Below are 23,131 nucleotides of genomic sequence, written 5' to 3'. Positions count from 1 at the left end.
TGAATCGCCCCTCCCCTCCTGAACTCCCCCCGAACCCTTCCTCTTCAAATCTCCCCCCCTCACCCCTCTCCTCCCAAACTCCCCCCTTGCCCCTCCCCTCCTAGATTCCCCCCTCACCCCTCCCCTTCAAAACTCCCTGCTCCCCCCTCCCCTTCAAATCTTCCCACCCTCCATTTTTCTCCAATTCTCCCCTCACCCCTCCTCAAAGCATCCTCCTCCCCACTTCCTCTCCCTTCCAACTCTTATCTCCATCTCCTCCAATCCTCTTCCCATGCCCCCCCCCCCCCCCCAAACAACACCTCACCTCATCAGTACCTCATCCAATCACCATCAAACCTTTTGTCCTCCTCACCCTTCCCTTTCTCCTTGCTCTTCTGAAATCTCAGACACACTATCAACAGCTCTCCCTACCTCCTCCTCCTCTCCCTCATTTTACCCAACCCCGCCCTGTCCTGTATCTGATGCTCCCCCTTCCTCTTCCTTAACGGTGTGGACCTCAAACATCCGGGGCCTTCGCTCAAACCTAACTGATCTCTCCATACAGATTGTTTCTGACAAACCAGACTTAATCTGCTTAACAGAAAGTTTCCTCCTTCAAGATGTCTCTGATTCCTTAATATTTCTCCCTGGTTACTCCTGCCTCCGATATGATAGACCTGAGCCTCGTCCTGGAGGTAGGGTTTGCTATCTTTATCAAAAACTCTCTTCCTCACTCTCCTTGCACTGCCCTCTCTCCACCTCACCCCCAGGAGTACCTCTGGCTACGGCTTCCCCTTCGCTCCAAACTTTTGTTCATATGTGTGTTGTACCGTCCACCAAACAGTGATGACTCAATCTATATCTCGCTGTCTGATAACATGGACCAACTTCTATCTACTCATCCCAACTCTCTCTTCCTCATATGTGGTGATTTCAACTATCGTCATGCCAGCTGGCTGGGTGTGGGTACCTCTTTCACCAGCCATGGCACCTCAGCAAAGGACTTCTGCGACCAACTGGGACTGACACAATCTGTCAATTTCCCAACCCGGATCTCAGTCAACGGAGCATCTTCCCTTCTAGACTTGGTTATGACAAACTTCCCTGCAAATGCTGCTCTTTTTCTGCTCCAATCGGTTCATCTGACCATATGCTTGTTAAAGTGGACATCTCTCTGGCCATTCTCAGAGAGCCTCCTCAGCGTCGACGAGTCTGGCATTTCACTCAGGCCAAATGGCATGGTCTTCAAGCAGTCATCAATCATCTGGACTGATTTCCCATCTCTACCGCCTCTGACATCAACTCATCCTGGGAAATCTTCCAAAGTAAACTGCTCTCTCATGCACAGATTTATCCCATCTCGTCTTCATTTGTCATACCCTTCCTCCTGTCCATGGTACACGGAATCTTGTGGTGAGGCAGCTGCCCTGAAACAACTTGCCTTCGCCTCCTGGAAGGCAAATCCAACGGAAGGCAATCTAATTTCCTTTCACAAAGCCTGGAACAAGTGTGTGTCTACCCTCAGGAGAGCCAGGAAACACTAACTCTCTACTCTCAAGACTGAACTCTCAAACCTGTCTCCCTCTTCCAAATCCTGGTGGTGTCTGGTCAAATCTGTTTCTGGTGTTTGTTCCCCCTCCATCCCCTCCCTTACCTCAAATGGCAACACAGTTGACTCCGCATGTGAAAAAGCTGAATGCCTCAACTCTGTGTTTATCTCAAAATCTTGTGTCCCAAACCCATCTCTCTCTGTACCCACCATACCCAGTCGAACCCAGCTGCTCCTGGACTCTGTGTCCTTCTCTCCTGACAAGGTGGAGAAGTTTCTGTCAAGCCTCGACTCTGATTCTGCAACTGGACCAGACGGCATCAGCCCACCGGTCCTACAATCCTGCTCTGCCACTCTTTCACACCCTCTCTCTGTTCTTTTCACCCTCTCTTTTGCTAACAGTCATCTGCCATCAGCTGGGAAATCAGCCAACATTGCTGCTTTACACAAAAAGGTGCAAAAACAGATCCTTGCAACTACAGACCAATCAGCCTGCTCCCAATTATCAGCAAAGTCATGGAATCCATCATTGCTTCAGATATCAAATCCTTCCTCTTCTCCAATGGCTTGATTTCGGATCATAAATTTGGATTCAGACCAGGTCATTCTACTCTGGACATGCTGCTTCTGCTGTCTCAACAATGGATGGAGGTCCTCAATGCCAAACAGGCATTGGCACCCTGCTCTGCTCACCAAACTCTCCTCCTTTGGTATCCATGGAAATCTCCACGCATGGCTGGCGGACTTCCTCTCTGGTCGTAGTCAACGTGTGGCCCTGAATGGGTTTCTCTCATCTCCTCTTCCTGTTCAGGCTGGAGTTCCCCAAGGTAGTGTTCTGGGCCCTGTGCTTTTTCTGGTCTTCATCAATGATCTCTCTGACTCTCTTGAAAATCCTCTCTATCTCTATGCTGATGACTCCACTCTCTGCCGCTCCATACCTCATCCCTCAGATCGGCAGTCTGCAGCCTCCTCTATCTCTGCAGACCTGGACAAAATCACAGACTGGTCAAACAAGTGGAACATTTCTTTCAATCCTGACAAATCTCACACTCTCACTATGTCTCTCTGAAAAGACCGACTGGACAACCCTCCCATCTACTTTCTGAGCAATCTTCTCCAAGAAGTTCTGTCACTCAAGCTTTTGGTTCTCACTGTCTGCCATGATCTTTCCTGGGGAAACCACATTTCCAAGCTGGCTTCCAAAGCCAGTCGCCGACTGGGCATCCTCCGTCGTGCGAAGTCCTTTCTTGGCACACCTGAGCTCCTCACCACATACAAAGCTTTCATCCGCATCTCAATGGAATACTGTTTTCTCCTCTGGGCTGGTGCTCCTGCCTCACACCTAGCTCGGCTTCATGCTGTTAAAACCAAAGCTTTCAGAATCATTGGAATCTCCCACGATGAAGCCAACTCTGAGGGCCTTTCACTCACCACCGCACTCACCACAGGTTGGTTGGTGGACTTTATGTCTTCCACCGACTCCTCTCCGGCCTTGCCCCCCCCCCCCCCCAGCTCTGTCTGTGCTCTGTCCCCCAAATACTCCTGCAGGTCGCACAAGATCTGCCAGCAACCCTATTATGGTGAAACTGCCAAAATCAAAACTCTCTGCTCACCTTCACTCCTTCTTTCCTCTTTTATTTTGCCTCTGGAACAAACTCCCTCACTCTCTTCAATCCCACTCCTCCGTCCAGGTCTTTAAAACAGCTGTTCACCACCATCTCTTATCTTCCCCCATCCAAAACCGTGATCTTTTCTACCCCTGTTGATTTCACCCCAGATCTACTTCTTTGAAATACCAACTTCTTTCCTTGAAGTCCTGGCAGTGTCCATGTGTTTTATACCTCTTCAACCCCAATTTCCCAAGACGCCACAAAGACAAAACAAAACTGTGCATACGTGGATGGATAATCCACCATACTGTGGTTGTTTTGCTAATTTCACCGCGCGGCTGTTTCATCACTTGTGCTTGGCTGAATGGGGGAATACGATATGCAGGAGGACAAGATCAAGACTCAAATACACAGCAATCATTAAAAAGCAAACGGGTTTCATGAATAATGAGGATGGGGACACAGGAAGTGAAAATGAAATCACAAATAGAGATAACCAGACTTTTTTTGTTGTGGTTCTCCTCCTTTTCCCTTTATAAGGGGAGAGGTCCGATGGCACCAAGTTCCTGCCCTACCTTGACCACAATACTCCTCCAACCCTTCTGTCTTTAGCCAACTCTCTCCACCATCCCACCACCCCCACCTTAATGATATCCCTCTTCACACAATCCTCCCATCTCAACCGCGGTCTACCTCTTTCCTCCGACCTTGGTCCTTCAACCTATCTGCTCCCTTTGCCTTTCTTTCTTCCCGCTTCTTCCCCCATCATTGCCATTCTGTCTGTCCAGCCCATCTCAGGCGGAATTTCACCAATCTCCCCATCAGCTCAGCTGCACATCAATCTCCTCCCTCAGTTCATCCATTCTCCTTCTATCCACCCTCTTCACTCCCACAATCCTCCTGACCCAGTTGTTCTCGCAAACCTGCTGCCTCTGTTGTTGTCTCTGTCAGTGCCACTGTCTTCAGACCGTAAAGATATGCCAGCATTACACACGACATGAGAATCTTTCCTTTCAATCTCCTTGAAATCTTTGTGTCTGGCATTACACCCTCCACCCTCCTCCACACATTCACATCCACCTGAATCCTCCTCCGCACCTCAACCTTTGACTTAACATCCCCGGTCACTGTTACATCCAGATACTCAAACCTATTTCCTTGTCTGATCTCCCTCCCCTCTAGTCTAACCTGATATTCATTTATTTTCTCTGCTGCCCGACCCACATCACCTCCAACAACTCAGTTTATTTTCAGCCCATGTTTCTCAAAAGCGTCCTTCCACTCCCCCAGTACTTCCTGCATCTCCTGCCCACTCTCCACCACAACAACCAGCTCCTGCACATACAATATCCTCCCCAGAATATATTTAATGTTTACCTTCCTGCTTCCCACCTTCATCACCATGATAAACAGGATTGGGCCGAGAGCGCTTCCTTGCCTCAAACCAATGTTCACATTGAACTCCTCCGACATCTGAGGACCAACCAAAACTCTTCCCTTCATTCTGTTATTTATTTGTTCAAAACTCTTCATTCTCTGATATATCCCTTCTACCAACCTAACTTCTGCTTCTGGCACTCCCAGCCATCTCAGTGTCTCCATTACCATCTCTCTCGGAATAGTGTCGTAGGCCTTTTCCAGATTCACAAGTCCCAATGCCATTTCACCTTGCTCCTCCAACCTCTTCTCCACCAGCTGTCTCAGAGTGAACATCCCATATTTCATTCCCCTACCCCTCTAAACCCCTGCTGCTCTTCCCCAATCTCCTTCTCCACACTCTTCCTTATGCTCGCATCCAGAACCTTCTCCAGCATCTACATGACATGACTAAGGAGTGTAATGCCACTGTTCTTCCCCAGATCTTGAACATCCCCTTCCCCTTCCATATCGGCACAATTAACCCTGTCCTCTACTCCTCCGGAATTGACCCATCTCCCATACATACATTGAACAACCTCTTCATCCACCTGACTCTGACTTCTCCCGCTGCAATTATAATCTCTGTACACACCTCATCAATGCCTGACACAGTTTCCATTTCATCCTCTTCCATGATCTCCACCAACTCCACTTTCCCTTACACATAATTCGGTAACTCCAGCTCGCCGTTGCTTCCTTTCCGGTTAAACAGCTGTTTGATATTTCTTTCCACATCTTCAATACTGCACCCCTCTCTGGCACTAGCCTCCTGCCCCCTTCATTAATCACCGCTCCCCTCCCCAATCACCTTCATGTCCTTGCTGTCCTCATCCCTGTCACGGGCTAATTTATAGATCATCTTCTTCCTACCATTCTCTTCCACCTTGCTGTACACCCCATCTTCCATATAATTCCTCGCCTCAGGGCGAACATCCCATATGTCATTCCTCTACCCCTCTGTAAACTCTCCTTGTGGATAACCGGATGGCATGCTGAAATGGAAAGGGCGTGATCTCGGTTATGTGGTTCAATATCTATGGTGTGTAACCGATGGCCGGGCACTCTGGGCTGTGAGAGTCCCAGGCTGAGAGTGTCTGGATGCGCTTCCGCTCTCTGGATATCGCCACTGTCAATTTTGAAGAGAGAGGGAAGTTCTGTGCTACCGGCTGAAAAGAGAGAGATATCGAGATTGAGGATGGCCCAGCTGTGAATCTGAGATGGATTGAGGCACGATCTCCGACCTTATGGCCCCCCTCCTGCGCAAGTCCTGCGCATGCGCTGTCCATGTTCCGGCTGTGCAAGGTGGTACACGTGATTCATGAACTGCCGTTGTTGCAACACCCCACGTTCAAAGCTCCGTGGCAACACATACGGAACAGCTATTAGTAGTAGAGTGTGATTGATTGTATGAAAGTACAAAGCGGGTGATGTGAGATAAAACATGGATGGGAGAAAGAGACTGACACGAGGATAAAGGGTAACAGGGCATCTGACAATGCATACGATTCTGGTCAATGCTAATGGGGTTTACAGACACTTGTGCTGGGACGAAAACTGGGAGTCCCATGACAAAACATATACGGTCAGACATGGAAACGGGTAAGTAAATAAATAAAGTACAGTCGTGATCCGACATAACGAAAACCCACTTAAAACAGGAAATATAATATAATCCAAATCGCCACGAGCGCACAACATTGGGTGCCAGCCGAGGTCTTTTTGGCAGACATTATGGTGTTAATGAGTCCAGTATCCGCCAAGTATAAAAGTGAGCAGAAAACATAAGGAGGTAGTGAATTCTCTGATTTACTCTTAAGTGAGGGTGATTCCCGGGAAAACTGCTGCATTACATGACATGAAGTGTGAATTTAAAGGGGTAGTGAATGCTCTGATTTACACTGGAGTGAAGGTGATTCCGGGAAACCCCTCCATTACATGACGCATGATATCCTCTCCCCCCCCCCCCCCTTTAAAAAAAAACACTTGTATTAAAAGTCCTGTTAAGGTATGGTATTCAGTATTCATTTATTTTATGATAACAAAATGCTGTATTTATTGAAAAGAATCTTACCAGCAATGGAAGTTTAGGTGAAATTTTTTTCCCCAAATATCACTTTTTTTATTTGTACAGTTTTTTTTCTTACAATTTGGACAGGATGTCTGTCTGTCTTACAATTTGTCTTACAATTTGGACTCTAAAATGCATATTTTGACATCAATTTTTCTAAAATTTACAGGAAGCGTGCATGCCCCTGCACTCCCCAAATATGGAGTCGTTTTGCTCATTAATACCTTCGTTAAGTGGGGGATACCTGTACTGCATTATTTTCACATGCGGAAGGCCCGCATCACAATAAAAAAATTCAATTATTAATGAAATATTCGACCGAGAGGGGTGGAGCGTAGACTGTGCTTGCGCATTTGAAGGTCGACTTGATCAGTAGAGAATCGTACCTATTGCATTTGATTAAATATTTATTTTCCATATGCAAAATGGGAATTGATAATGAAAGGGCCCACAGTGTCCGTGGGCCTCCACCAGGTCTAACGATTGGTTGCACGATCCTGTACGACCTTAAACAAAGAAATGAGGCCATATGGCTTGTTATTTCCGTGTCGCACTCCTGAGTTTTTTTTGCTGCAGGTGTAAAATCTCCATTTCTGGATTCAGATGTTTGATTTGTTTTTTTTTTGCGTGTTTATTCTCCTTGCCTATTCTTCTTCCAAATGCCCCTCTACCCTGTTGTTAGTGTGTTTCCCTCCTTTCCACTGTTTTCATGTCTTTCTGACTTTGCTAATTTTTAACTTAATCTTGACCAACAGCAAACATCTTGATGCCTAAATAACTGATATTGATCAGAAGACCCAACTTGTAGTCCATTGTGCTCGTTGTTGCTTCACCCATTTTGTGTTGATTTGCCCATTTTCCACTAATGTACTTGTAATTCACGTAACGGTATACTGATGTTTCCTAATGGTTTTGTCCTATCTGTATACATGTACAGTACAGGATTCTCCTGGAGCATTGGATTGCTGAATTTTTTTTCACTTTCCCTCTTCTCGAGTGCTCATAATGCCCTTTGCTTAATTTGCAGCCGATCCTCCAAAAACCGGCGTAAGGCAGAACGGAAAAAACTCAGCTTAAAAGAAGGTTCAGCAAATGAGGAGCTGGCATTACTTAATGCTCTTTCTACACTCGCTTGTGATGCTGACAAGGCCACAGGTATACAACCTTAACATGTGTGTTAATTTGTTGCTGATGACTATGGGATTGATTTGCTGCTTATGTTGTTTACCTGTGCTGTGCATTATATTTGGCTTTTGGTAATCGGTGTCGTTTATGTGAGGGAGATTTATACTGTGTGTGTGTGTGTGTGTGTGTGTGTGTGTGTGTGTGTGTGTGTGTGTGTGTGTGTGTGTGTGTGTGTGTGTGTGTGTGTGTGTGTGTGTGTATAACTATATATATGTATATATATGTATATATATATATATATATATATATATATATATATATATATATATATACATATATATATATATATATATATATATATATATATATATATATATATATGTATATATATATACATATATATCTCCCATATAAAGTATTAGTATTATGTATCCCTTTCTAGATGAGATTGGCTCTCTCTTAAGGATGCTGGTGCTTTTTTCCCACGAGGGAGAAGCCTGTGAACTTCAAGAAACGTTATCTGATATGCTTGGCTTCATGGAGACCTCTGTGGCTGACATCTGGTCTCCCAATAATCTTGCCTCCCATAGACCTGTGAGTGACTGAGGTTTGGACATTGATGATAAAAATTTGGCAGGGTAGATAATTATGAAAGCAAAAACGTGTCGTTTATAAAAACTAAAGTTGAATGCCAAGCATTTCACGACTGCGACTGCAAATGATATAGTTCTCGAGTTTCTCAAGATGCAGGTAGTGGACAAAACAAATGGAAACACCAATGTAAAGTCACTTAATGGGGCGCTGGGCCACGACGTGCAGCCAGTATGGCTTGTATGTGCTGTGGCATAGAGTCCACCAGTGTCTGGAATTCTGCAGGAGGGATGCGACACCATTTTCACGAGAAAGTCAATTCATTCTTCCACGAGCAAAACAAAAAGAGAGGTTATATATATTTTCATTATTTAAAATAAAAAAAGCAATTTTTTGGGTGTTTTTCAATATATATATATATTTGTGTTTCTTCCGTGGGGAGAGAGTGGATGAAGGTGGTTCTTGGGTGAGAAACAACACAACACTTCACACAGATGCACACAATCACCCATCCATATTCGAGCTACTTAAATGTTCTGCCAATATCCCCATATCCTTCCATCTCCAATAATTCCAGGCACCTATCTAATTCCAATTTAAACTTTTCTTCTGTTTCTGCTGTTACTACCTTTCCAGGCAGACCATTCCATGCTTTAAATACTCCCTGAGTGTAAGACCCACACCTTACTACCATCTTAACTCTCCTCTTCTTTACTCTAAGGCTATGGCCCCTGGTCCTATCACTGTCTATTGGGCTGAATAACTCTTCCGCATTTATTTTTTTCTATACCCTTTATTAGCCCCCGCTGGACTTAGTCACAAACATGGGCTAATGGATTGGTCCATCCGTAAGTGTATGCATCCGTAACCATATCTCGGAGATGCATGGACCAATTTTGTTCATACTTGGTACAAAGACAATACATGATGGTATACATATGTACATCATTTTGTTTCTTGATGCGATCAAAAATGGCCGACTGGCAGCCATTTTAGTTGCAGAAAACCCTACGTTGAACATGTCCTCAACCATTTCTCGGACATGCATTTACCGATGGTGTTCAAACGTGGCACACAGATAATGAACTATAGCTTGCATATGCACGTCATTTTCTTTCGAGATCAGACCCAAGATGGTTGACTGGTGGCCATTTTTGTCCCCCGTCGCACCTCGGAGCGAAAGGGGGACTATGGTTTTCCCCTCTGTCCGTGTGTGCAGGCATGTGTGCGAACGTGCGTCCGTGCGTGCGTCCGTGCATAAGCGAAGGACCGAATTCTAATTTGGTGTGTGGGTGCAACCCTCGTCAAAATCCAAGATGGCCGCCGCCATGTATGTCTGACGCCATGTATGTCTGAACCTTGTGAGCGGAATATCTTGAAAAATAAGCGAAGTACCAACTTCTAATCTGGTGTGTGGGTGTATCTAGGCATATGGAAGAACGCTATTGAAAATTGGGTCGCCACGTCAAAATCCAAGATGGCCGCCTTGCGTCTTCCACTTTGTCAACTCGCATCACTTCACCGACGGGGGGACCTAGGCGTAACGCTTGTGTTACTTAAGCATGGCCCCAACCATTTATTGAAAATGCATGGTCCGATTTTGTTCAAACTTGGCACAAAAATGATACATGATGGCATACACATGCACGTTACTTTATTTTGTGATCTCTTCAAAGATGGCAGACTGGTAGACTGTCGGCTATTTTAGTTGTAAACAAAACCCGAATATTGAACACGTCCCCAACCATTTCTCGGACATTCATTTACTGATCTTGTTCAAACTTAGCACACAGATAATGAACGATAGCTTACATATGCGTGTCATTTCCTTTTGAGATCACATCCAAGATGGCCGTTTGGTGGCCATTTTGTCATTTAAACGTTTCCCCAACCATATTTTGAAGATTCATAGTCTGATTTTGTTCAAACTTGGCACAAGCAGAGTGCATGATGGCATACACATACACCTCCCTTTATTTTGTGATTTGATAAATGATGGCCGACTGGTAGACTGGCAGCCATTTTAGTTGTAAAAAACAACAACCCAGTATTGAACATGTCCTCAACCATTTCTCGGACATGCATTTACCGATCTTGTTCAAACTTGGCACACAGATAATGAATGACGGCTTACATATGCACTTCATTTTTTTTCGAGATCAGATCCAGCCGACTGGCGAATATTTTGTTACTTAAGCGTGTCGTGTCCCCAACAATTTCTCAGACATGCATGGACCGATTTTCTTCAAACTTTGCAGAAACACAATACCTGAGAGTATATATGTATGCAGAAGATTTTGTTTTGTAATCCGGCCAAATATGGCTGACTGATGGCCTCGAGCTCCGTACAGCAAAATTACTAAAACCACGGGGGCGATGACTTTTTATGTCTTTTTGTCCCCCGTCGCACTGCGGAGCGAAAGGGGGACTGTGGTTTTCCCCTCCGTCCGTGTGTGCGTCCGTCTGTCCGTCCGTGCGTGCGTGCGTGCGTAAGCGAAGGACCGAAATCTAATTTGGTGTGTTGGTGCAACTAGGCATATGGAAGAACCCTATTGAAAATTAGGTCGCCACGTCAAAATCCAAGATGGCCGCCGCATTGTATGTCTGAACCTTGTGAGCGGAATATCTTGAAAAATAAATGAACTACTAACGTCTAATCTCGTGTGTGGGTGTATTTAGGCATAAGGAAGAACGCTATTGAAAATTGGGTCGCCACGTCAAAATCCAAGATGGCCGCCACCATATATATGTCCGTCCGTCCATCCGTGCGTGCGTGTGTGCGGACATGCGTGCGTGCGTAAGCGAAGGACCGAATTCTAATATGGTGTGTGGGTGCAACTGGGCATATGGAAGAACCCTCTTGAAAATTAGGTCGCCACGTCAAAATCCAAGATGGCCACCGCCATGTATGTCTGAACCTTGTGAGCGGAATATCATGAAAAATAAATGTGTGTGCGTATGTGCGGACATGCGTGCGTGCGTAAGCGAAGGACCGAATTCTAATATGGTGTGTGGGTGCAACTGGGCATATGGAAGAACCCTCTTGAAAATTAGGTCGCCACGTCAAAATCCAAGATGGCCACCGCCATGTATGTCTGAACCTTGTGAGCGGAATATCATGAAAAATAAATGAACTACTAACTTCTAATCCGGTGTGTGGGTGTATTGAGGCATAAGGAAGAACGCTATTGAAAATTGGGTCGCCACGTCAAAATCCAAGATGGCCGCCCTGCGTCCTCCACTTTGTCAACTCACATCACTTCACCGACGGGGGACCTAGGCGTAACGCTTGTTCTTCTTGTTATCTTAAACATCTCGATCATATCCCCTCATAACCGCCAACTTTCTAATGTATAAAGCCCTGTCTCCTTCAGCCGTTCCTCACAGCTGAATCTCGCTGGGCCAGGTACTATGAGAACCTTTTTTTTAATAGAAGGCATTGGTAGCATTTTGTGAGGTGATATGGGTTTAATGTATCTTGCCTCTGCAGTTTTATAATACACTGCAGATTCTAGTTTCAAACTTGAACAACCATTGGTAGAGCACATACCCCCACCAGGCTGAACAGTTTCCGTTTTGTATCCCAGCGATAGGCTGGATCTGGATCCGGACCTGAACTAGAATTGAATCGGCTTGTTCTTGTCACCTAACCAACTCATCCACCTTGGTTTGTCATAAGTCATCAACAATGTTTTGCAATTTCATGCTGTATATCGTTTTTGGCCCTATCTCTCAATGGTGAAGAATCACATAATATATATTTTTCATTCTTGGATCCGGTTCTGGATTCCGATTTTCACCAAAATTGAATCGATTCTTCCTTGTTACACACCCAACCTCTCCACCAAATTTAGTCTGAATCCATCCACAACTTTTTGATATATCCTCTTCACAGACAGACAAACAGACAGGGGTGAAAACACAACCTTCGTCCACATTTGGTGGCAAAGATAAAAAATATAACCACCTTTAGAGGCCATTTTTCCCCGCAAAGCGGGGGTTGGCCTTTTTCGGGAACCGTGGTTGTTGTTGTTTTTTTGGTCCCCTTTTTGAAGCAATGTTTTACGGCTGGATGCCCTTCCTGACGCCAACCCTTTTTGCCGTCTTTAACGACAACCAGGGAATTACCAGTGAACTGGTACTCAATTAGCCGACCTCGGAAGGATGACAGGCTGAGTCAACCCCCCTGGCGTTAATTCAGCGATCGACCGGGATTCGAACCCAGGATCCTAGGATCCTAAGCCGGCACCCTAGCCGCTAGCCCAACATTTGGTGGCAAAGGTTATTAGAAAATAGAACTCGATGAAAGTGTGTTGATGGATATGCAACTGGCCGCATAAACAACAACGTCTAAATAAGATGTTGTCGTTGCTTTATGGCTATAATACTTTTGTGAGAGGGAAGGATCCCTGGGGGGAATATTTAAATTAATAAATTCCCTACCTACCGACATTATATTTTTGTAGCTTGTATCCGAAAACGGACAATTGTTTTTGTCCATAGGATGCTTTCAATGCAGGTTTTTTTTTTCCAAGAGAAAAATGGGACAGTATGTTTATGCTTAATGCTGTGAGGGGGGAAAAAAGTGATCAACCTAATCCTACATGAGCCCGTCAAAACAAAATGAGGGTCGTTTTTTAATTTTTTTGGTTGTTGAAAGATTGGGGCTCATGGAAGGGTGAGGTGATCATGGAGGGTATGAACTGAAAGTGGGACAGTGGGGCTTCAGTTGGACACAAGCAAGGGAATGAATGAACAAAACAAGGGAAGAGAAGGGGGGGAGTAGGGAACACAGAATGTGCAAGTAAGAGGGTTAGGCTTGGCTTGGCAGTGTCATTGGGGATTAAAAAAAAAGGATTGGGGAAAAGCATGAGGGATGACATGTGGTGGCGGTGCACCAATTGCTTTAAAGTCTTGGGCGGAAGGGTGGGATAGACCCGCCTCAAAAGTCAGTTCCACAGATGGTAGAAGTGCGGAGCAAAAGAGTTGAGGTGTGCAGTCAGCCTCGACTTTGGAAGTTTAACCAGGAGGAGAGAGAGAGGTCATAGCTGATAGTGAGCGCTATGAACCTCTTCCAGTGGCTAACCATGGAAATAGATAGGGAGGTTAGTTTGATGATCCTTCTGGAGTTACAGAGTAATGAATTATCAGGTTCAGACAGAGTAAATAAAGAAACTTGATGAATTGCTATTAAATGGTGTCCCCGCAGATTATTGGTCCAGACTCCACAGCAAACAGCATTGCAGCTGCGATCCATGCTGGCCGAGACAGGACAAGAAGTCATGAGGGTAAAGTCACCCTTTTGCTTTCATATGTTTACTGCTGGGAATTTCTTTTTTAAAAACTAGATCCGTATTCATATTCCGTTTGCTGGGTCATTTTAAACATGTAATCCATTACAGCATGCAGATCAAATCGACTTTTGGGTAACCCATTATGCAATCTCTTACACTGATCAAAATGCGTTATGTTTTACTTTTTGTATTGGGCCTTGTTCATGTGATGGTGTTCGGTATGCTGTATCTCAAGTCATTCCTTTAAAGTGTTAAATACCATGCAGCATTTGAGCACTACCAAACGGCATGCACAAGAGGTAAGCAACATGTCGATTAATGTTTTCACTTAACTTTATGGTAAGACAATGGTCAAAATGTATGCACCTGAGATTGAACATACATGAGACAATTATGTTGTTGGGTCACCAGAAGGTAAGACTCATTGTATATCTGCGTTTTCTTCACCATTAGATTATTTTGCTTCCATGCTAGACTAATTCCCTCTTCCGGATACATTTTTTTTTTAATCAAGTCTTTTGGAGTATTTTTGTAGCTGGAATAGTTCGATGGTACAGCAGTTATGACACGTACCGCGATCGGAGGCCAGGCGTATGAGTATTGCGATCCGTCTGTAGGTCTGAGGTTGCCGGCAGAATAACTGGACAATGAGGCCAGTTGTTGGCACACCGTTGTTTGGGTGTTTGCGTGTCGCTGATACACATAGTGCTTCGGGAAGTGTTGGCACTTTCCTCAACCTCAGTGGCTGTGTTTGTCTCGTATGACAGTGCTGTGTTGTGTCTTGTGTATTATGTATGTCCATGTGTGTCAGATCTGCGTGGCAACTTCACTTCCAGCCTTCGAGCCTGTAAATTTTTTTGTTAAAGTCTAACTGATGAGAGTTGGTGCTGTTTTCCACTGTATTCCATCTTCTTCTCCATTCACCAACCTCCACCCCACCCCCGACCCCCTCTCCACCACCACTCCAATCCCTTCACAGAGCTGGAACTATGTGCTGCACCAAAGATGAGAAAGAATGTGAAATGGAAACTTGAGATCCTGGAAAGTCAAGCAAGCAAATAGAGTGAATTGAACTTTAACAAACTTCAACACCTGGAATTTTTTGTGCAAATTTTTGGTAATAAATTACAACCCACCTTCCTTTTATGCGGAAGGAAGTTTTCTTGATGACCACAGAATTAAAAATAAGCACGAAAAGGACAAAGTATTGCGGTCATATTAATGAATATTGTGCATTATTACGACTTTCTGATTAATTGCTGAAATAATCAAATCCAATTTACTTGGTCAGAAGAACCCCACCTCTCCCCCTCCCCCACCCCCCTTCTTTCCCCAAAAAATCAGGATATGAGAAAAGATGCAGGAAAACAAAATAAAGTGTAAATTAGGGGAGGGTATGGAGTCAGGGGAGGAGGTACGAAGATATTGAAGGGACCAAAGTATCCCTTCCCCCTCCCCGCCCCCCCCCCCCCAACCCTCAAATAAGTATGGGGTGCATTGAAAAAAAAAGAAGCTATTGCTGTGACTGTCAGTCAAAATAGCTTGAAATGAGAAAAAGAATGCAAAACTGATCCTTCCTTTGGAAAAAAATCCTGGATTTTTAAAGTTGTCTCCGAGTGCACACAGATCAGGAAAAAGAAAAAAATTCCATGACGGTGGTGATGGTCAACCCACCTGGTGTTAATTCAACGGTTTGACAGGCTCAAACTCGGGACCCTCAGATCTCAAGCCACCTAAACCGTTAAGCCTCTTGAACTCGAGACTTGAATTGCGTAAAACATTTATTGTTCAATTTAACTCTTTCACCTGCAACAGGTCAACTACACCCTTGTATTCAGGTTTGACGAAGTCACTGACAACGAAATTCAACATAATGCACAATGGAAGAATTATTTGGTCACATAATTTCTTTCAGAAGGAAATATTAGCAGGTCTTGGGTGTGGCTCATTTCCTCTGAAAAATATTCTTCAGATGATATCGGTCGGATTCACGATTCTGTTGGATTCTGTGACATAATCACCACAAAGTCATTCATTCATTTTGAAATCAAGAATCTTTCAGATCGTTTACAGAAGGTAATCTGATGAGGAAAAGGACGAACCATTGTTTATGCGTCATCCTCATTCGAATGCGTACCTGTCACATGACAAACTGGGGTTCAATTCCCCGATGGAGAGGATGGCTCGCTTTTAATTGCAGAAGATTCCACTCTTGAAGATTCCACTCTTGAATTCCACATTTTCACAGATTTTACCTGTTTCAATATGCTTCACCTACGCCAAGGTGAGCTCGCAGATGACCCCCCACTTCACGTAGGACTCAGACTCTGACCACCTTGTCCAACATGATTTACTCTGAAAAAGGTTTTCTTGAAAAAGGAAATTTTATGAGATTGTAATTGTCTCAATTTTTCCAGAAACTTGCTGTGTAGTTATTTGATGTCAAGCTTATGTTTTGTGTATTTTGTGATGTCGCAATCACCAAAACTATTGAAGACGAACACTTGGAAAGATTATCAGTCATTTGGAAACGAAGGACTTCAAAGTTCGTTCAGAGAAGGTACTCCTTGGAGGGAAAGCAAAGAACCCTAGTTTATGTGTCATCCTCGTTAGTATAGTGGTGAGTATTCCTGCCTGTCACGCAGGTGACCGGGGTTCTATTCCCCGACGGGGAGAGTTCAAAATTTTAAAATGGGGACAATTTTATTTTTGAATAACAGATTCTCAAGATTTGATGTTTGTTCAGTTTTCTTCACCTGCAGCAAGACAACTTCACAGATCATCATCTTTTTAATGCCTGAGTCAGTGACTGAATACCTTCTCCGACATTTTCCAGAATGAACAAATGGATTGCTCAGAAAAAGAGTTTCGTTTGAAAAAAGCATTTTCCTCGATTGTCAGATTTGTTCAATTTCCCCAAAATGTTATTGTGCAGATAATTGATGTCATGATAATGTGTTTCTGGATTTGTGATGAAGCAATCACCAAAACTGTTGAAGGTAAAAACTTGGAAAAACTAGAACGACACTCAGTACAGAGCATACCTTCGCCTGGTGGACCATATCATTCAATGGTGAAGAATCACTTTTTTTTTAAATCTCATATCCGAATCCATGTTCAGATCTTTACCAAAATCGAATCGTTTCTTCCTTGCCACACACACAACCTGTCCACCAAGTTTCATCCAAATCCGTCAATAACGTTTTGAGATGTCCCGCAATGTATTGTCGCGCGATTGCCCTCGGTTAATACCGTGGGCTCGCGGATGGCCCAAACGGACTTAAATTGAGGCGACGATCAATTGCGGTTTTGACTCGGCAGCACGGGAGGGAGAAGGAAGAAGAAGAAGCGGCGAAAGCTCTTACCTGACGCGATCTCACCGGCAGCTCCAAACCTGCAGGGAATGAACTCGCACGAACACAGGATTTTGAATAGAAAAGAAATTATTACAAGGATTTATTTACAATAAATAGCGGGACAGGAAAATAACGCGCCTGTAATCACTAAACCCCTCTAATGGAGCTCTCCCACACTTCATTTCAAATACAAACAAATGGGAATGAATTAAATCAAAGAAACCGTTGTGTGTGCGTTTGTGGATGTGAGCTTATCTCTCTCTGTTTGGCTGGATGTGTCTGTCAGGAATCGCACAGGCTCCGGCGCTTGTGCGAAGCAGGCCTCCGTCCACCCCGCCCACACTCTGCTAGGCCCCAAGCCTCCCGCGCGCCCCGCTCGTCGGTCGCACGCGAGGTCCCGTTGGCTCGTAGCACCAAGCCTCGCTCCAAGCACCAAGAGCACCAAGCACCAATAGCACGCGCAGAACCCAGAGCGAAGAGAGAGAGAGATGCCTGCGAGCGAGTCGTTTTGTCACCCATGGTGTAACGTCTGCCCTTTATCTCCTAATCAGTCCCTCACTTCTTGGTGGTCTTTTCGCGCCTTCCGACGTCACCGGCGCTTGTCCTCCAACAAGCGACCTGCTTTTAAGTAGTGTTTCCGCACTGATTGGCCGAGTGTTTGCGCCTTCCGCACTGATTGGCCGAGGTGTCCATGGTTGGTGGCCAATTAGTGTGCCGCTTCCTTCCACCTTCCTTTCAACAATCAGCGGACAGATTCTTACTCCAACCAATCACATGCTCCCTGGGTGTGGCTCTTGCTTGTTAGCACGATGTTTGACGCCCATGCCGGCGTTGTACGCGGCCGCTTCCTGCTTGTCTTTCCGGTTTGTTTTATTGTAAGGGAGGGGAATTAATTCACGTCGTGTACTAAGGGCCTATCTAAGTGTCTATGGGAGTGCGTTGCCAAAAGGCACACTAGGTTGCTCACAGAGGGAACGACACACGAGGGAATTTTACCCATAATCCCTGTACGAATTAGCATGCCCGCCCCCTCGTGGCGGGGACACAGATACAACTTATTCCGACATTCGGGCTACACACAGAAATTACTACAGGGAGATTCCCCATCATGACAGTTGAGTACCTACCTATGCAGATCTACCTGGATCTAGATATTCCTCTACCCCCACGACATATCAGTATCGTTTTCGGCCCTCTCCCAATGGTGAAGAATGACTTATAAAAAATAAATAATTCTCGTATCCGAATCCATATTCAGATCTTCACCAAAATCGAATCTTTGTGTCCTTGTGAGATATCCAACCGGCCCACCAACTTTCGTCCAAATCCGTACACAACTTTTTGAGATATCATGTTATGCATCGTTTTTGATCCAATATCCCAATGGTGAAGAATCACTTAAAACATTTTAGTAGCCGCATCCGAATCCGGATCTTCACCAAAATCTAATCATTTCGTCCTTGTGACATACGCTACATCTCTGCCAAATTTCGTCCAAATCCGTCCACAAAGCTTTGAGATATCACGCTATATATTGTTTTTAGCCCAATAGCCCAATGGTGAAGAATCACTTTAAAAATTATCTGATCCGGATCCGCATTTGAATCATCACCAAAATTGAATCACTCTTCCTTGTCAGAAAGGCAACCTCTCCACCAAGTTTCGTACAAAGCCGTCCCTAACTTTTTGAGATATCCTGCCATGTTTGTTGTTTTTGGCCCAATTTCCCAATGTAGAAGAATTCCTTTAAATAATCTACCAGCTGGATCCGGATCCGGACCTTCTCCAAAATCCAAACAATTCGTCCAAACATCCAAACATACTCCTTGGAGGAAAGCAAAGAACCCTAGTTTATGTGTCATCCTCGTTAGTATAGTGGTGAGTGTTCCTGCCTGTCACGCAGGTGACCGGGGTTCGATTCCCCGACGGGGAGAGTTCATAATTTTTAAATGGGGACAATTTTATTTTTGAATAACAGATTCTCAAAATTTGATGTTTGTTCAGTTTTCTTCACCTGCACCAAGACAACTTCACAGATCATCATCTTTTTCATGCCTGAGTCAGTGACTGAATACCTTCTCCGACATTTTCCAGAATGAACAAATGGATTGCTCAGAAAAAGTGTTTCGTTTGAAAAAAGCATTTTCCTCGATTGTCAGATTTGTTCAATTTCCCCACAATGTTATTGTGCAGATAATTGATGCCCTGATCATGTCTTTCTGGATTTTGGGACAAAACAATCACCAAAACTGTTAGGGGGAAAAACTTGGAAAAACTGGAACGACACTCAGTATCGAGCATGCGTCCGCCTGGTGGGCCACATCACTCAATGGTGAAGAATCCCTTTAAAAAAAAAAAAAATCTCATGTCCGAATCCATGTTCAGATATTCAGCAAAATCGAATCCAATCTTCCTTGTCACACACACAACCTTTCCGCCAAGTGTCGTCCAAATCCGTCAATATCTTTTTGAGATATCCCGCAATGTATTGTTTTTGGCCCCATCTCCTGAAGAATCACGTATAAAAAAGAAATAATTATCAGATCCGAATGCACGTTCAGATCTTCACTAAAATAGAATCTTTGTGTCCTTGTGAGACATCCAACCTGCCCACCAAGTTTCGCCCAAATCCGTCAATAACTTTTTGAGATGTACTGCTGTGTATCGTTTTTTGTCCCATCACCCAATGGTGAAGAATCACTTAAAACATTTTCGTCGCCGCATCCGAATACGGATCTTCACGAAAATGTAATCATTTCGTCCATGTGACATACGCTACACCTCTGCCAAATTTCGTCCAAATCCGTCCACAAAGCTTTGAGTTATCCTGCTATATATTGTTTTTGGCCCAATTTCCCAATGGTGAAGAATCACTTTAAAAATTATCTGGTCTGGATCCGAATCCAGATCTTCACCAAAATGTAATCATTTCGTCCTTGTGACATCTGGTACTTCTCTGTCAAGGTTCGTCCGAATCCGTACACAACTTTTTGAGATATCCTGCTGTATATTGTTTTTGGCCGAATTTACCAAACGGTGAAGAATCACTTTTAGGGTTCTCTGATCCGGATCCGGATTTGAATCAGTCACCCAATCTGAATCACTTTTCCTTGTCAGACACGCAACCTCTCCACCACGTTTTGTTCAAAGCCGTCCCGAACTTTTTGAGATATCCTGCCATATATGTTGTTTTTGGCTCAATTTCCCAATGGTGAAGATTCACGTATAAAAAAGAAATAATGCTCAGATCCGAATCCACATTCAGATCTTCACCAAAATCGAATCATTGTGTCCTTGTGAGACATCCAACCGGTCCACCAGATTTTGTCCAAAACCGTCCACAACTTTTTGAGATGTCTTTTTCACAGACAAAAAACAAGCAAACAAACAAACGAACAGACAGGGGTGAAACCAAAACCTCCATTATTCACCTTCCTTGATGTGGGTAATTATTCGCCATTTTATATCAAGGTTTTTTCACTTTGTTTAGACAAAGGACTCCTCGGAGGAAAGCAAAGAACCTAGGTCTGTGTGTCATCCTCGTTAGTATAGTGGTGAGTATTCCTGCCTGTCACGCAGGTGACCGGGGTTCGATTCCTCGACGGGGAGAATTCATAATTTTTAAATGGGGACAATTTTATTTTTGAATAACAGATTCTCAACATTTGATGTTTGTTCAGTTTTCTTCACCTGCACCAAGACAACTTCACAGATCATCATCTTTTTCATGCCTGAGTCAGTGACTGAATACCTTCTCCGACATTTTCCAGAATGAACAAATGGATTGCTCAGAAAAAGTGTTTCGTTTGAAAAAAGCATTTTCCTCGATTGTCAGATTTGTTCAATTTCCCCACAATGTTATTGTGCAGATAATTGATGTCCTGATGACGTATTTCTGGATTTTGTGATGAACCAATCACCAAAACTGTTGAAGGTAAAAACTTGGAAAAACTGGAACGACACTCAGTATAGAGCATACCTCCGCCTCGTCGGCCACATCACTCAATTGTGAAGAATCACTTTAAAAAAAAAATCTCATGTCCGAATCCATGTTCAGATATTCCCCAAAATCGAATCCAATCTTCCTTGTCACACACACAACCTTTCCACCAAGTGTCGTCCAAATCCGTCAATAACTTTTTGAGATATCCCGCAATGTATTGTTTTTGGCCCCATCTCCTGAAGAATCACGTATAAAAAAGAAATAATTATCAGATCCGAATGCACATTCAGATCATCACTAAAATAGAAGCATTGTGTCCCTGTGAGACATCGAACCGGTCCACCAAATTTTGTCCAAAACCGTCCACAACTTTTTGAGATGTCCTTCTATGTATCGTTTTTGGTCCGATCTCCCAATGGTGAAGAATCACTGAAAACATTTTAGTAGCCACATCCGAATCCGGATCTTCACCAAAATCTAATCAATTTTTCATTGTGACATCCGCGACATCTCTGCCAAATTTCGTCCAAATCCGTCCACAAAGCTTTGAGTTATCCCGCTATATATTGTTTTTGGCCCAATTTCCCAATGGTGAAGAATTTCTTTAAATAATCTTCCAGCTGGATCCGGATCCGGACCTTCTCCAAAATCTAAATATTTCGTCGGCGTCACACGTGCTGCATCTGCACCAAATTTCGTCCGAATCCGTCCACAACTTTTTGAGATATCTTTTTCACAGACAAAAAACAAACAAGCAAACAAACAAACTAACAGACAGGGGTGAAACCAAAACCTCCATTATTCACCTTCCTTGATGTGGGTAATTATTCGCCATTTTATATCAAAGGTTTTTTCACTTTGTTTAGACAAAGTGCTCCTCGGAGGAAAGCAAAGAACCCTAGTTTATGTGTCATCCTCGTTAGTATAGTGGTGAGTATTCCTGCCTGTCACGCAGGTGACCGGGGTTTGATTCCCCGACGGGGAGAATTCATAATTTTTAAATGGGGACAATTTTATTTTTGAATAACAGATTCTCAAGATTTGATGTTTGTTCAGTTTCCTTCACCTGCACCAAGACAACTTCACAGATCATCATCTTTTTCATGCCTGAGTCAGTGACTGAATACCTTCTCTGACATTTTCCAGAATGAACAAATGGATTGCTCAGAAAAAGTGTTTCGTTTGAAAAAAGCATTTTCCTCGATTGTCAGATTTGTTCAATTTCCCCACAATGTTATTGTGCAGATAATTGATGTCCTGATCATGTATTTCTGGATTTTGTGACAAAAGAATCACCAAAACTGTTGAAGGTAAAAACTTTGAAAAATTGGAACGACACTCAGTATAGAGCATACCTCCTCCTGGAGGGCCACATCTCTCAATGGTGAAGAATCACTTTTTTTTTTTAATCTCATGTCCGAATCCATGTTCAGATATTCCCCAAAATCGAATCCAATCTTCCTTGTCACACACACAACCTTTCCACCAAGTGTCGTCCAAATGCGTCGATAACTTTTTGAGATATCCCGCAATGTATTGTTTTTGGCCCCGTCTCCTGAAGAATCACGTATAAAAAAGAAATAATTCTCAGATCCGAATGCACATTCAGATCATCACTAAAATAGAAGCATTGTGTCCCTGTGAGACATCGAACCGGTTCACCAAATTTTGTCCAAAACCGTCCACAACTTTTTGAGATGTCCTTCTATGTATCGTTTTTGGTCCGAGCTCCCAATGGTGAAGAATCACTGAAAACATTTTAGTAGGCACATCCGAATCCGGATCTTCACCAAAATCTAATCAATTTTTCATTGTGACATCCGCAACATCTCTGCCAAATTTCGTCCAAATCCGTCCACAAAGCTTTGAGTTATCCCGCTATATATTGTTTTTGGCCCAATTTCCCAATGGTGAAGAATTTCTTTAAATAATCTTCCAGCTGGATCCGGATCCGGACCTTCTCCAAAATCTAAATATTTCGTCGGTGTCACATGTGCAGCATCTGCACCGAATCCGTCCACAACTTTTTGAGATGTCTTTTTCACAGACAAAAAACAAACAAACAAGCAAACAAACATTCAAACAAACGAACAGACAGAGGTGAAAACATAACCTCCATTATTCACCCTCCTTGATGTGGGTAATTATTCGCCATTTTATTTCAAGGATTTTTCACTTTGTTCAGACAAAGTGCTCC

The 23,131-nt window shown here is 43.8% G+C and overlaps 1 protein-coding gene and 4 non-coding genes across 8 annotated transcripts in view; all 5 read left to right on the top strand.

The window, feature by feature from the left end:
- The window catches only part of ELP1 (elongator acetyltransferase complex subunit 1), a 107,468-nt gene extending 92,629 nt beyond the window's left edge, over window positions 1–14,839 (top strand). For all 4 annotated transcript variants that reach the window (XM_068122341.2, XM_068122340.2, XM_068122337.2 and 1 more), the window contains exons 34-37: window positions 7,653–7,780; window positions 8,193–8,344; window positions 13,551–13,629; window positions 14,615–14,839. In XM_068122341.2, coding sequence (XP_067978442.2) covers window positions 7,653–7,780; window positions 8,193–8,344; window positions 13,551–13,629; window positions 14,615–14,697 — 442 coding nt within the window. In that variant the 3' untranslated portion in view covers window positions 14,698–14,839. The remainder of the gene's footprint in view (window positions 1–7,652; window positions 7,781–8,192; window positions 8,345–13,550; window positions 13,630–14,614) is intronic.
- Window positions 14,840–16,238: 1,399 nt separating this feature from the next.
- On the top strand, window positions 16,239–16,310 carry TRNAD-GUC (transfer RNA aspartic acid (anticodon GUC)). The gene has a single exon. It is a non-coding gene; the product is annotated as a tRNA-Asp (tRNA).
- Window positions 16,311–18,852: 2,542 nt separating this feature from the next.
- TRNAD-GUC (transfer RNA aspartic acid (anticodon GUC)) lies at window positions 18,853–18,924 on the top strand. The gene has a single exon. It is a non-coding gene; the product is annotated as a tRNA-Asp (tRNA).
- A 1,604-nt stretch (window positions 18,925–20,528) lies between these two features.
- TRNAD-GUC (transfer RNA aspartic acid (anticodon GUC)) lies at window positions 20,529–20,600 on the top strand. Its single transcript has one exon. It is a non-coding gene; the product is annotated as a tRNA-Asp (tRNA).
- A 1,247-nt stretch (window positions 20,601–21,847) lies between these two features.
- TRNAD-GUC (transfer RNA aspartic acid (anticodon GUC)) lies at window positions 21,848–21,919 on the top strand. Its single transcript has one exon. It is a non-coding gene; the product is annotated as a tRNA-Asp (tRNA).
- Window positions 21,920–23,131: the final 1,212 nt, after the last annotated feature.

This window comes from Myxine glutinosa, chromosome 7 (genome assembly GCF_964187855.1).
Source record: "Myxine glutinosa chromosome 7, kmMyxGlut1.1, whole genome shotgun sequence".
NCBI classification, from domain to species: Eukaryota; Metazoa; Chordata; class Myxini; order Myxiniformes; family Myxinidae; genus Myxine; species Myxine glutinosa.
This window is presented reverse-complemented; position numbering and strand designations above follow the sequence as displayed.